The following is a 14,111-nucleotide window of genomic DNA, read 5'->3' as shown; positions in this document are numbered from 1 at the left end:
AAAGAGCAGCCAGATTTTTCTATGTTTTTATCAAAGTCCATTTTTTGGTAGTTTTTTTATGGCATAAAGTTCTATGGGATGTCTTCACAGTAATATCAAAAGTCCATAACCAGGTTGATATCTTCTTTATATTCAGACAAGTATGGGAATGTTAACGTGTATTCTTGATTATTGGCAAACCAGAGTTGATGTACATATACAGTTACAGAGTTTTATATACAGGTTCCATCTTAAGCAGTGCAAAGATCTAGTGCACATATAGTCATGTGCCAGGACATTTTTATTCATCGACCATAATATGAACTGGTTTGTTTACCCATCACCTGTTTGTTAGAAGTTACTTTACAATGAAATGGGTTTTTCATATTTTGTTGTAATACATGTCATTAAATAACTTGATATATGACATCATATAGTGCATCTAGTTGCTTTCAGAAAATGTTATATCTGTCATCAATAACTTAAGAGAAAAAAACGAGTAAGACAAATTTGCAGAATACAGCATATTTTATTATCACAAGCATTTTTTCAACAAGTACATGTATCTGTGACTAGAGACTGAAGAATTCAGATTTTTAAATTCACTGAAGTCCACAATGATTTCTATTTTTCTATTTTTTCACAGAAACAATTCCATAGCACCTTGGGGAAGTCACAGGATCAAAGAGCTGTATCAGTTTGACATCTTGTACACATTCCTACAAATTAAAAAGGTGTTCATTTAAAAAAACAATCTTTTAGAAGACTACTATTTTCATCTGCACGTATAACAAAAATAATAGTGTGCCACAAAGGGAGATAACTTTGTTATGCAATAGTTGAAATACCTGCTCCAATAGGAAACAAAGCCGGTCCAGAACAACTACAGCTTCAATGCATGGGGCCAGGACAGTTTTCAACTGAAAGAATGCAGCAAATTTCTTCTTCTGGTCCTCATACTTCTGACAGTAGGAATCAACTAGCTCCTCAGTGATCTGTTCAAAATATAATACATGTACTCTTTTGATGAAAGTATGCATCTACAGGGTACAATTTTTTTTATTATCTACTCCCAAAAGAAATATAATAAAAGTAAATGCAATAACATGTACAAAATCTTCTGCAAGAAAAGTGAAAAGATACATTGCATTTCAATACATATTCATGTACACATGTACTACAAGTAGTTATTTTTCTACTCAGTTTTTACTTAATTGATAGCAACAGGTCAGTTAAACTTACTCCATCAGTTGGCAATTCCAATTTTCTGAAAGCCCTTATCACATAGTCGAACATTCCCTGAGACTTTTGATCCAGTTTACGCAGTCCTTTCCAGTCACTCCTCACATAACCCAACTGATCCCGCAGTATCACCTGGAGTAACATCCTAGGGAACTGTTTAGCAAGCACCTGCACAATGAGAAAGTGATACAAAATGGCTACAGTTACTTAATACAATGCACATGTACAGTGTACATGTATATGAGTGGGATGAATATCCACAATTTGACCACAAACTTCATGAACAACTTCTTCTCGCTGATATTTATCATCACACATCACTCTTCGATTTCCATATAATGAATTAAATAATAACTTACTCTTTGAATTAATTGTGTAAGTTCTGGAATGGCTGTTTGCAAATAAATATTGCAGTGTGAAATACTGTATATTTTTAACAATAACTTGGACTTGTTCTGTACTGTACCTCAGTGTCTTGTGCACGCCTGTTGACAGATTGGGAAGCAAGGTTTCTGGCCTGTCTCCCTATTCCTACTTTATTCCTCTTTAAGAATTCACTCAGAGGAAAACCTGCCTCTTCAACAGCATCTTCTGAAACATGATGTAAAAAGTTTATTTCTTCTAGCAATTTGTGTTCTCAGAATATTTACATGACAGTTGAACTTCGATATCTCAAACACTGATATATATCTCAAATACAATGGATATGTCAAAGTGATATGTAAGTCCCAACCACTTATTTTTAAAGTAGTTTACCCTTGATATTTCAAATACTCAGATATCTTGAAGTTTTTCTACAGTCCCATCTAGTTCAAGATAAGGAAGTTTGACTGTAAATGCAAACATCTCTATGAAGTTGCCATTTTCAAGTGATATACTATTGTTTACTTGATTACTACTGTATATGGATTTAATACAGATATCTTAATGGCATAATAAACATTTACCAGAAGACTGTTATCTATAGAAAACATGACTCTTTTGAAATGAATTTTAATTAAGTGTGGTACCTTTTTCTTCAAATGGGCTGGCAACAAACTTCTCGCTCATGAGGTGGTAACAGCATGCCACGTTACATAAAACTTTGACATTGGGAGAGTTTACAAATAATCTCAAGATGTTTGATCCCAAAGCACCACAAGTATGAAGTCCTGTCAGCATTAGTCTGGACTTCTCCTTTATTGCTGAGCTCTCTGTAGAACTTGAATCAATAGGTAGACCTGTTGTAACTGTGGGTTCTGTAGACATTTCACCTGTATTTTCTACAGATGTTGATCCAGTTTCTGGTTGTGAGGACTTCAATGTCAGGGCCTCTCTCACTATTTCACTGAGATCAGAGTCGATGTTGATGTAGGTGGTAATAGGGAAATGATTAGCTTTCAGGGCTGAAGATTTTGTGTTCTTTTTTACAGGTCTCTCTACTGATGCTCTGTCGCTGTAACCAAATTTTGATTCTTCCTTGACTTTCACAACATCTGAATCATTTGCCTCCACTTGACCACTCAATATTTTCTTTGTTGGAATACATAAAATTTCTTGAATTTGAGAAGACAGATTTAAATCTAATCTTTCATCTTTTTCAGAATTTGTATTGCCATTTTCTGATTTCTTCTGCTCTTCAAAGAAATTTGAAAAGTCATTGAAAAGGTCATCAGGTATATCTGAGATTACATCACTTGATTTTTCATTGTCCTCTTTCTGTATAAAACCTCCAGCACACTCTATTTTCTTTAATTCCTTTTTCTTTTTTTTACCTAACTTTCCAGGTATTGTATTTTGAGCTCGCAAAATTTCATTTCGAGTAAGTCCCTCCCACTGTCGAGATAAGATATCCGCTCTCTTTGAGGCCCCCTTTGTGTTGATGGTCTGAGCATCTACCCCAATCACAGAGAGTTTGTGCTGAAAAGCCAGGTGTGTACTGAGGTAACCCTTGCCACTCCCTAGATCCACCACCTGAGCAGGTAAAAAAGAGGAAGAAGTCATTCCTCAATTTCAGAAATAAATTTACATATTTTTAAAAAAATGACTGTGGAATCATCAGAATTCATGGCGGCCAAATTTTTGTTGACTTTGTAGGTATCCCTCACCCAAAACTAAACATTCCAACAAATTATGAAACAAATTATTTTTCATGATATGTACAAAAGAACTCGCAGTATTTTGTCCCTATCGTCTTTAAAAAATAAACCATCTACAAAATTAGGTCCTTCTCCATGAATTTTAACAATTCCAAAGTAATGAAAATTCAAGGCTGAATATATTTTAAACCTCAAGTTTTACACACATGTAGGATCTTAAAGCTACTCACCACATCAATGTCATGTTTCCGAGACAATTTGTAACACAGTTCTCCCATCACCTCTACTTCATGAGTTTTCTTATGATTCATAAATGTGGAGATAAAGACGCGATCTTGGGGAAGAGTTTTCATGTCACTATTCAAATCCTCTAAACTTGAAAGAATGTCTGAATTTTGAAGAGAGCACCTCTGTGCATCTTGTAACAAGGATTGTAGGTTTTCATGAACCCAATTAGGAGGAATTGTCTGCATCTCAGATGAATAAATATCACCCCTTCTGTCAGTACTGTTTGAAGCTTTCTCGAGATAGTCACATTCAAATTTCCACAGGCTTGGATCAAACTCTTTTGTTAATTTCTTGTCTGGTCTCTTATCCTCAATAGTCTTGGTTTGATTTAAGAGTGACACTAGGTCGCATGCACTTAATGAATCAAGTTCCTTTCTGATGGGTTCCGTAAGAATTTTATCCCAGTGATTATTGAGAATAAAATCATTTGAATGACAATTCACAAGTGGAAGATAATTAGATAAAAAGTCCAAAATCTCCATTAATTTTATTTGAACTGATCTAAGTCTGTCCACTTTGTCATCCATTATACCCAAATTGATTTGATAATAGGAAGAAAATAATGGAGAATGGTTATTCAACCAATATTGATCTGAAAAAGAAATATTTACTACCAGTAACAACACAAGAGACAATAATTGCTAATTTACTCTAATAGGAAAGGAGGAACGAGCATATTGATCCATTGAAAATATATGGATGGATGGGGAATCAATCCCAGGACCCCTGCAACACTAGTCAGGAGCTCCACTACTGAGCTACCCAAGCTGATATCCACGGTACATTACAATAAAAAATGTTAACATCAAATCATCAATTTGAACTTGAGATAAAATACTCATCTTAGTTCACAAATTATTGCTGCAAGACATCATTTACATAAATTCTCTCTACCAGGGCTATTAAATACCGAAAAATTTTCTTTGGCTATAATTTATGTTTTAAACTTATCTTACCAGTTGTCGAATTCGCATTATCATGTTTACAACTGAGCTGTGTTAATATTATTCAGACTTTATTCAAAATGTATGTAACACAAATACATAAATAATATGTCTATTATTTTGTCTATTATTTACCTTTTAACGAAGAAGAACTAAAATATATCCGTAATCACGTCAAAAAAGAAGAATCATTTTTGTCTATAAATTTCACATGGGCGCAGCCATATTGTTTTATAGCGCATTATCGAGCCCGATGTGAAATGTAAGATCGAAGTTGTTCCCAAAAGATGTTCCGAAATTCAGATCACTAAAACACCTCATATACCTATGAACACGAACTTATATTTCACACATTAATTAAGGTATATATTTTAAGGAATCAAATTAAAAGTAATTGTGAGATTAATTTATAAATTTTCAAAGTAATTTTTCAATTTCTTATGATAACACGATTCTTCTACGCTCTACCGCATATGATGGGTTGTTATATCAACTGGAAGTGTTTATGATGACTTTTCTTTTAAATAAGAATAAATTAGAATTTAAATTATTACAGAATAAGTGATACATCATTACCCCCCCCCCTCTCTCTCTCTCTCTAAATCATATTTATTTTTTCAAAATTAAATTTATACCACAATATACAACAAAATTCAGGGAAATATAATATATTCATAGTAACTATGAGTATACATGTATATATGTTCCTAGTTAAGTTGTGCTCCTCTTTAGCTTTACCTATATTTTAATTTTGTAAATAGCTCGCGGTGCACATCAAAGAGCGAAAAAGCCTAGCTTAACAATACACTCATAATTAAAATGCAAATATATAACACTTAGACATTGCCGTGTTCTCCGCAGCTCGAGATAAGCGGAATTGTTTTGATAAAAAGTGCGAATATATTTCGAGTATAAATAGCACACATTCGTATATGCTAGATGCAGCTGTGAATATGTTGTTGTCAGATCGGCTTATATGTTAGGAGAGAGCAAGTTCATGTATCAAAGCCATAGTACGGTTACACGGAGATGAGAAGAGGGGGTCTGTCGGTGGGGTGAACGCTGAATAACGGATGGATCCACCAAAAATCGTCATCACTACAGAGAGACTCAACGGGGGCTCCCTCATACGCAAAACCTCCATCCGAGTGAGTAGTGTTTTTTTCTTCTTCTTTTAATTAATTGTGGAGAGTTTCTCATAAGAGTGTAAATGGACACAAAGCTGTAACCGTGCATCATCTCATCCCTCAGCGTTTCTGTTCTCGTAAAACACAAAGGAATGTAACTATTTTTATTCCAGGTGTTTTGTAAATTTATGCTGTCGCAATTAGACTGTTATTATTGCCTGTAAAACACAGACGGATCTAAAAACCTTTAATTAATTTAGTAATAACTTTATCCAACTTCTAAGTAAGATGTCAAATCTGTAAGAAAACTATTCTAATCAATTCTTTGTATGTGTAACGACGCCAAAAATATTGCACGTTCATTACAGCTCCTCAAGAAATACTAGTAAGCGGCACTCATTACATGGCTTTCAAAGCATCCCTTTTATTCATTATATTAGATATCACTTTAAAGGTTGTTTTGTTTAATCATAAAGTGGGGAAAATGATTGACTTAGCTTTTAAAAAATTTGATATATTAGTTTAATCTGTTAATAATAATTTATATACGCTGTTATACTACAAGGCTAGGTACCGAGTAAGTGTTGAATGATCTTCTGTAGTTTTATTTCATGTATAAATCTACCAATCCAACCAAAGGGGTGAATTGCACGTGTGTTCGTGCATTTACTCAACTGTTTCGTGGCTGCACTTACTATTGTATGTTTAGACTTATTAATGAAAATATAATCTTTAACATGCATAATCCAACACATTCTTTTAAAGGCTGTAATAAGATATATCTTACTCCGGGGTATTCACCGAGCAGTCAAAAGATCAAAAGTACAATTGATTAATACGAGAGAAAGAAATCTTCACTGAATCTGAAATTTATAAGCAAAATAGTTTTCTTGGTGTTTCATTTATATTACAAATGAGAAACGGCTAAATATGTTAAGTTTATTGCAACTACATGTTCATGTGCATATACTTAGAAGTCTGACGTCATGCAGCCCGTGCAGTGCGTGGAGTTTGTGCTAAATATTTTTATAAGGCCGACATAATAAAATTTTAAAATAAGAGACAAAAAACCACCAATTATTAATATTTTAGGCTTTGAAATCATCGTTTACGTTCAATAAGCTTTATTTCAGCAATATTTTGATAAAAACAATGCATGTATATGAAAGTACCATATGAATGTTCAGAACGCTCAATTTGTTACTCAGAGGCACATATTTTACACCCACAAAAAAGAGGTAACTTTTTATATGGTGATATTACTCTTAATTTCCATTCCAGAGAAGAGTGTCATTAAAAGAGGACAGGCGCCAGGATAAATATGGCAATCTGACAGGATCCTATGCCCGCATCAAAAACACCATGCTGCTGGACCGCGGGGTCCAAAATAATTTGGAATCCCTGCAGGAGCGATGGAGAATGATTATGTTCATGTACGATGACTGCGTGGAGATGGTCAAAACCAGACAGCAAAACCGACTCTGCAGAAGACAGCTGAAACAGAAGTGTGAACTTATCGCGCTGGCCATCGTTTACTCTACTCTGGCCATACCAGTGTTCATGGCGGTACTTTTGGCCTATGTTATTTTCCTTTGACCATGCAGTTTCACTCTCGAGGATTATATAGCCATTCCAGGAGGTTTTAAAATCAGTGCAACCAGAACATATGCATCAAACCTTATTTGGTGATTTGATTCGTATGTTATACACGTGAATGTACATGTACAAAACATTTTGGAGCATCATTTGTCCGTAGTATAATTATGTTTAAGAATATATATACTGTCACCAAAACACACCTGTTGTTATGAAATATATATTTGTTTTTTATGAACTCCGTTGTTTCAATTTTTTAGAACCATTTTATAATATACGATGCAGCAAACAACGTAAAACTTCTCACATACAGAATCTAACTATTGGTGTACAAATATAAATACATACAAGTTTATCGCCCACGGCAGAAATCTGGGTATACATGGTTACTTTTTTCTGGCGGAAGCTGACCATGTTTACATGTATAAGGCAGCTTCTCTATAACGCCTCATTCTAATTCTAATGTAATATACAGTTTTATTGCTGTACAGCTAGGTTCAATCTGAATTAATGAACGTGCAGCTGAAAATCAACGTTTTTGTTGCTATTATCATAAAAATTTCATATGCCGGTATTTTGCAAATTCTTATTTGAAGCTCATAAAATTGATCTATTTAACCATTAAAATAAATGATAAATAAGATGTAAAAGGTTGATCTAAAGCGACACACACCAAAATAACAGGTTTTAAAATAAGGCAAATGGTTTAGGCAATGCCTGTTCATTTTACACTCTAATTTAAAAGATGTTATAAGATACATTTTTAATCTCTATATGTATATTTTAAGGGGAATGTTCGGCAACTTTCTACATATGTGGACCAAATATGTAAACTTTACTTAAACCGACTTCTTTATTTTAAAATCTGACCAAAACTCCTGTCAAGAGATATGCAGCATCTGGTCGTATAACTGGAAATATTCTCACATTTTATTTAGTTATTCATTTATTTTTTTTGCATTATAGAGTATGATAAAGTTAAAAAGTTCTAAATCAGGGATAATGAAACAACACACGAGTGCATGTTTATTTGAATATTGATTTGTATATTTTAAACCAAATTATCCGATCCAATGCATGATGGATTCGCCCTACACTTTCCGCCCTCATGTGCTCTGTTATCTCGATCTAAGCATCTTGTAAAAAGTTCTTTCCATAAAAACTACAATTACGTATTCAAGAAAAAAATTTGCGCATTAAATTTGTTCAAAATTTGTGACATCCTAATTCTGATGTATAGTTAAAATCTTTTTCGGATAAATATGTTAACTTTTTACGTAATTATTTAATTTCATATCATCGCAACCTGTTATATTGATACAAAATCCCAGTGACACATCGATCGAAGCGCGTCGACACGGGGGGAGGGGGGGCTGGGAATTGATGGTAGATCGACAAGAAGTTTGTCTTTCCAGACATTGTAGAAACAACTTTGCGACCAATATGATACAGTAGTTGCCATGGAACTGGCAGTAACATTGGAAGAAAACTGCGACGAGACAAACCAGAGGAAGAGTCTGAATACACAGTCCTAATTGCAGACTTCAGGAGAATGGCTTGAACACGTTATTGTTTCCTGGCTAGGCTTTCCGGCTCAGTCAGTGTGGAAAATCTTCCAGTGTCGACAGCACATAGGGTTGGACAGCAAAACGTAGGGATGCACGCAGCAGAGAGCTCATCCAGCTTGGTATGGCACAGACGAGACGAGTAGAGCTGGATGCCTGGTGCCAACGAGTAGTGGCTGACCACCACTGCTGACCCCCTTAACTGGAGATTGTCATGTTCCAGGGTCGAAACATCCGGAGAAAGTTGGCGACCATTTGAGACGCTGGTACCAGGAAGAGAAAGTGGCAGAATCAAGTCAGGCATATATATTGAATGCCAGGAGAAAGCAGAAAAACTTTAAACTTCATTGGTCATAGGGACAACTATTAACAGACAGGATAGACTGGATGGCTACCAGGGAAGATTGGTAACACTGGAGAGACAGTTGGCTGCCAGGAAAAGACAAGTGACGGACCGTATAAGGTGTAGCATCCCTTGCCACAGCCTTCATGAGGGGACACCGAACCAGCTATAGAACGCCATAGAGAACAACGCCCCCTGGGGAGGAGAGGCTCAACAGGATGGACGAAGTGGAGACAAACCAGAACCAATCAACAACTATGAGGAGAGTTCAAACAACACTGGATGATGGAAACAAGATGCAAGTGTCGTTGAAGAAGCAAGACGTCTGGGGCCTATGCGCATATGACTTTAAAACAATGTGTCATATTCTAACATCATACGTTTGAAAATATCCAATGAAAATTCTAGAAAAAACACATAATCATAATGATTCATTATGATGATCAATGTTTTGTAGAAATAAGTTTATTAACAATAATTATTAACAATAATAATTATTTACAATAACTATATCTACTGTATATTTGTCATTTGTTTAATATTATGTCATAAACATATAAAAAAAAAGATTTGGCACAGCAAATGGTACAGTTACATGCAAGAGATGAGTATACATGTTCAGGTATAACAAAAGATGGAACTATCATTTACACAAGGATTCCACAACAAATTAAAGCATACGTGAATAGTATTAAGTACATGTATTTCTAATTCAAATGTTATTCATTGTATAATGAATATCTTCTGTCGTCTTATTCAGTTTATTCATAAGACGGTCCCTTTTATTTTGCAGATATCGCAACCGAAGTGCTTTCGCCTTGTATCCCAGATAAAATCCTAGAACAAATGTAACTCCCGCCAAAACCAGGGCCGTGGAACCGGACACTTCACGCAGTCGCCCCATTTAAACCTCCGCGGAAACTACAATAAAATCAAAACAGAATATTCACTTTTGCTGACAATATTCCATAAGGAAGAGGACTGGATGGTATTGGTCATTTCTACATTATACATGTATTAATTTCCTTAAAAAGAGCTTTGTATAATTTTCATGGCTAAATATATGGAGTTTTCCTTTATTAAATGACAGTTTAGTTAATGAGATCGCACATTAATATAAAACTAGGTCATATCTGATAGATAATTTGTAGACCACCCTGACCCAGCCTCCTTTAATGAAAGTAGAGCTTATATTTCTGAACTCTCACAGTCAAAGGTACAACTACGTACTTCCCTCTTACTATGCCTGTCCACTTCACAGAATCAATCCCTAGAGAGAAAAAAGAACACCGTTACCAAGTCTATGTAGATCAAAAAACATCATACCTAACAGTAACCAACAGTCGTCCAACAGAATATCCACGTCTTAGTTACTGCCTTGCGACTTGCATTCACCTTCCATGCCGAGCGGAAGTTTATACTTTCATTTTGATAAAACTGACACCGATGGCGGATCCAGCGCTATCGTAAACACCCCCTCCCGATCCCCTTTGAGGGTTGAATGTCTTTTATTTTCTCTTAAGGCTTTATTAATTGGGTTGACATAATGTGGGAAGAAATTACACAAGCACTTGCAAATAGTCCGACAATAAACATTACAAATAAAACATAAGGCTATATAGTGCCTGTGATTTCAACAAATAGATGACCAACGTTGTGCAACTTTGTGAACGCAGTCACATGTACATGAAACTTGTTTTGTAAGTTAGCTTTGATGTTTTCTGAAAGCACAACTTTATTTACTAAGACATCCCATATTGCTATTGAATTTATTATAAACGTATTTTCCCAAAATACACATCTACAAGTAAAATAAAACTTGAATTATATGCATATACTACTTGGATGGACACCGATATCTAACGTTAGGCTAAAGTAATATAATTCTAGTATATTAGTTAAATTTAACCCCTTAAATCGCAGAATGTTCATCGAATACAGTAATGAGAAATGAAAATCGCGATTTTGTTCATCATGGTAAATGTTATTAAACATGTATAATCATACTGAAATTAATATAATTAAACGGATCACGTAAACTCGGTAGTACTGAAAATAGTAATACTTTATTTTAACAGAGACATAAATAACATTTTTGTCTCTGGTTTTAAACGGCAGTACATTTTTGTGTAATCGTTAGGTTTATTAGAAATAAAAACATTGCCTCCCCGGCGGGGAATCGAACCCCGGTCTCCCGCGTGACAGGCGGGGATACTTACCACTATACTACCGAGGATTGCATAGATGAGCGAGGACTAATACTATATTTAAAGACATATATTCTACATTCCCGAGGGTATCCGAATAATTTTGCATTCGTATACTTTCGGATAAGTTTAGTCTCGTTCGACCAGACGCTCGGCTGTCTCCGTATATCTCCGACGAGCAGATTTACGGAGACAGCCGAGCGTCTGGTCGAAGGAGTGTGGGGTGTTGACTGAAATATATACGAAAATGTCATATTTTGAAATAGAGTTTGGAAAGCGAGGTCTCGACATTGAAATGAAAGGAAAAGCCTTATTTTGGATTGTAGCAATTTCATTTCTGTCCGGTGTAACGGTTGGAGTATATCTTGAAGCAAAAAAAGACGTGTTGAAGAAAAGATTCAGAAAGAACTAATTACTTTTTACTATTTAGGGACATCGATATCAACAAGAACATGACGTGAAATTATGTGATTTTTATAAAATGATTCAATACATTACAGGAATTAATACGAACTATTTACAGACGATCGAAAAACGTTGCGTCAGTGAACTTTTGAACAAAAAACTATTTTATAGTTGGAATAATATTCTAATAGTGTATGTCTGATGAGTAAATTTAAAAAAATTTATAAACACAAAAAATTTACAATCATTGTAATTCCATGTGGGGAATGAGTGTGACAAATTCCGTATTCGTTCATAATAGTCTGAAGTTCTTTTCTTGGGACCTTTGAACTTTGAAAGGAGGATTATTGTTGTACTATAGGAGACAGGATTTAACTTGATATTTTTAAAAAGTCAAGATGTTATGATAAAATAAATGTTATCACACAAAGGTATACATTCCGTATCGGGTTTTTTTTGTTTACCTACATGTATATACAGTACACATGTTCTATGCAGTCGCATGAATGTCGATTTCGCAATAATTACCAACATGAAGTTGACCTGTACTGGAAGAAATTATCAACTGGTATCATGAATATTTAATAAACATACATGTATACTGTCGGAATAACTCAATTTAATTAAGTATTTACTAGTGTTGATCATGTATCAGGAATTTATAATACAATCTTATCATATATTTTGCGTAATACATGTGCATGTATGTACATGAATAATTTGATTGTCAGATCAACTACTATACTTATTATGAATATCAAGATACCGGTGTACGCTAGCTGTGTACTGTAATCATTTCATACCTGGATCTATGCAATAAAAAATATTTTTGGTAACTTTTCACTAAGTTAATTTAGGAAGTCTGAGTATTCCCGCCGTGGGGGGGGGGGGGGGGGGGGGGGGGGGGATGGGTCCGGACCCAAGGGGCCCGTGAAATATACAGGTACATGTATATTCTTTTAAAAACATTTCCCTGTCTCGCATTGAGTAAAAGTGTGTTTAACACTCTGAACAGGTTTCCGATCATGATTAACGATTTTCCGCCTTGCCGATGTTGTGCTTGGCGATTTCTTTTCAAGGTTACAGTACGTCATGAGGGGTGCCGAGTGAGCCAGATCAGGGCGCTGTCAACAGTAGTGGACGGTCGGAAGCGTTTAGACCAGGAATAAACAACGAGTGCTTGATTGGAGAATGTCAGACTTTGAGATAGAGATCGGGAAACATGGACTGGAAGTGGAAGCGAAAGGAAAGGCTTTGTTTTGGATTGTGACGGCCACGTTTCTGACTGGATTAGCAGTGGGGGTGTATGTAGGATACAAAGGCGGACATAAGATCGACAAATTCAAGAAACGGTGATGCCATGGCCTGTATACATGTGTACATATGAACATTTGCATCGCTTACTCGTTTCTCCGACTCCTGGCTTTGTGAAGGCACTAAACTGTTCCACTTTTATACATGTATTGTACATGTGTATACAAGCACACACATGTGTCTATCAAATGTAGTTCGTTAATGTAGTGCTTTGATCAGTTGTGAAGAATGAATCCTTGTTAACAAAGGGTCCTTTCCTTCCTTGATCATATTTCCTTCATCTAAACGTGAAAGAGTAAATTCATCATCGTTTTTCCGCAGAGGAAGAAAGACAGGTACACATTCATCTTGTGCTGTATGAGAATGCGTGTACAAGCGTGCTTGTGGTGTCTTGTACGTGCGACTGTTTCATGTGCCCGGATTTTTTAGTTCATATTCAATTGAAATTTCCTTTTATGTGATATGTTGCGAGTAACTTTATATTCTGTACAATAATCTTATTTTTCCTATGAATAAATATTTTCAATGTTTTCATTTTTGTTATAGGTGATGTACATGTATATGAATCATAGTAAAATGAAAATTTGATACGTGTTAGTGTTCTAAAGAAATGATAAATAAATCGCTAGGAGGTTTTAGAGGTAATCCCTAGCACACCTCAGTTGAGCTGAGAATTCTATAAAGTACCGTAAAATAATTTTTCACACCAAAAGGTCACTAGTAAAAATTATGTAATCGCTTCTGAGACGGACTGCATTTGGCAAAGTATTTCTTCATGAAGATGAATAAAATTAATATCGTTTTTTTTATTTACAAATACCTCAAATTCGCCGATCAATATGTAGAAAATATTATTAGACGTGTCAAAAAATACCGACAATACGACTCTACACAAAGTATTGAAGGAAGTCGTATACCATTTATAAGGAGATCTAGATATATCAAACACCCCCCCCCCCCTTTAAAAAGAGATGAGGGGAGATGGGAGGAGAAGAAAAAAGAGCTAGAGCCTGAGGGACGGTC

General features: G+C 35.2%; 2 protein-coding genes, 2 long non-coding RNA genes and 1 other non-coding gene across 6 annotated transcripts; 2 read left to right on the top strand and 3 right to left on the bottom strand.

Moving 5' to 3' along the window:
* Positions 1-485: 485 nt before the first annotated feature.
* On the bottom strand, positions 486-4,791 carry LOC105336835 (probable methyltransferase-like protein 25). 2 transcript variants are annotated; one of them, XM_034469360.2, is made up of 7 exons: positions 4,667-4,791; positions 3,530-4,179; positions 2,232-3,174; positions 1,688-1,809; positions 1,222-1,389; positions 828-974; positions 486-698 (listed from the first exon to the last, which is right to left on the bottom strand). In XM_034469360.2, the coding sequence occupies exons 2-7, from the start codon at positions 4,112-4,114 to the stop codon at positions 612-614; spliced, it is 2,052 nt and encodes a 683-aa protein (XP_034325251.2). In that variant the 5' UTR covers positions 4,115-4,179; positions 4,667-4,791; the 3' UTR covers positions 486-611. The 2 variants fall into 2 exon arrangements, with proteins under 2 accessions (XP_034325251.2, XP_034325250.2); XM_034469359.2 differs by having other exon boundaries at positions 487-698; positions 1,688-1,812.
* Positions 4,792-5,460: 669 nt separating this feature from the next.
* LOC105336834 (hypothetical protein) lies at positions 5,461-7,492 on the top strand. Its single transcript, XM_011441297.4, has 2 exons — positions 5,461-5,679; positions 6,940-7,492. Exons 1-2 carry the CDS (start codon positions 5,605-5,607, stop codon positions 7,252-7,254), a joined length of 390 nt encoding a protein of 129 aa, XP_011439599.1. The 5' UTR covers positions 5,461-5,604; the 3' UTR covers positions 7,255-7,492.
* A 2,115-nt stretch (positions 7,493-9,607) lies between these two features.
* On the bottom strand, positions 9,608-10,771 carry LOC109619809 (uncharacterized). Its single transcript, XR_004601508.2, has 2 exons — positions 10,489-10,771; positions 9,608-10,083 (listed from the first exon to the last, which is right to left on the bottom strand). It is a non-coding gene; the product is annotated as an uncharacterized lncRNA (long non-coding RNA).
* A 555-nt stretch (positions 10,772-11,326) lies between these two features.
* Positions 11,327-11,398, bottom strand: Trnad-guc (transfer RNA aspartic acid (anticodon GUC)). Its single transcript has one exon. It is a non-coding gene; the product is annotated as a tRNA-Asp (tRNA).
* Positions 11,399-12,674: 1,276 nt separating this feature from the next.
* On the top strand, positions 12,675-13,618 carry LOC117689204 (uncharacterized). The gene is made up of 2 exons (XR_004601509.2): positions 12,675-12,717; positions 12,854-13,618. It is a non-coding gene; the product is annotated as an uncharacterized lncRNA (long non-coding RNA).
* Positions 13,619-14,111: the final 493 nt, after the last annotated feature.

This window comes from Magallana gigas, chromosome 6 (assembly GCF_963853765.1).
Source record: "Magallana gigas chromosome 6, xbMagGiga1.1, whole genome shotgun sequence".
Classification (NCBI taxonomy): Eukaryota; Metazoa; Mollusca; class Bivalvia; order Ostreida; family Ostreidae; genus Magallana; species Magallana gigas.
Note: the sequence above shows the minus strand (reverse complement) of the source record. Positions and strands in the feature narration are given on the sequence as shown.

Excerpts from the sequence above, each read along its gene's own strand:
- LOC105336835 (XM_034469359.2), bottom strand. The coding sequence starts at position 4,114 with ATGGATGACAAAGTGGACAGACTTAGATCAGTTCAAATAAAATTAATG. Across the intron at positions 1,390-1,687 it reads GGCGTGCACAAGACACTGAG|GTGCTTGCTAAACAGTTCCC; the intron begins GTACAGTACAGA and ends CTCATTGTGCAG. Across the intron at positions 975-1,221 it reads TGGAATTGCCAACTGATGGA|ATCACTGAGGAGCTAGTTGA; the intron begins GTAAGTTTAACT and ends TATTTTGAACAG.
- LOC105336834 (XM_011441297.4), top strand. The coding sequence starts at position 5,605 with ATGGATCCACCAAAAATCGTCATCACTACAGAGAGACTCAACGGGGGC. Across the intron at positions 5,680-6,939 it reads TACGCAAAACCTCCATCCGA|AGAAGAGTGTCATTAAAAGA; the intron begins GTGAGTAGTGTT and ends TTTCCATTCCAG.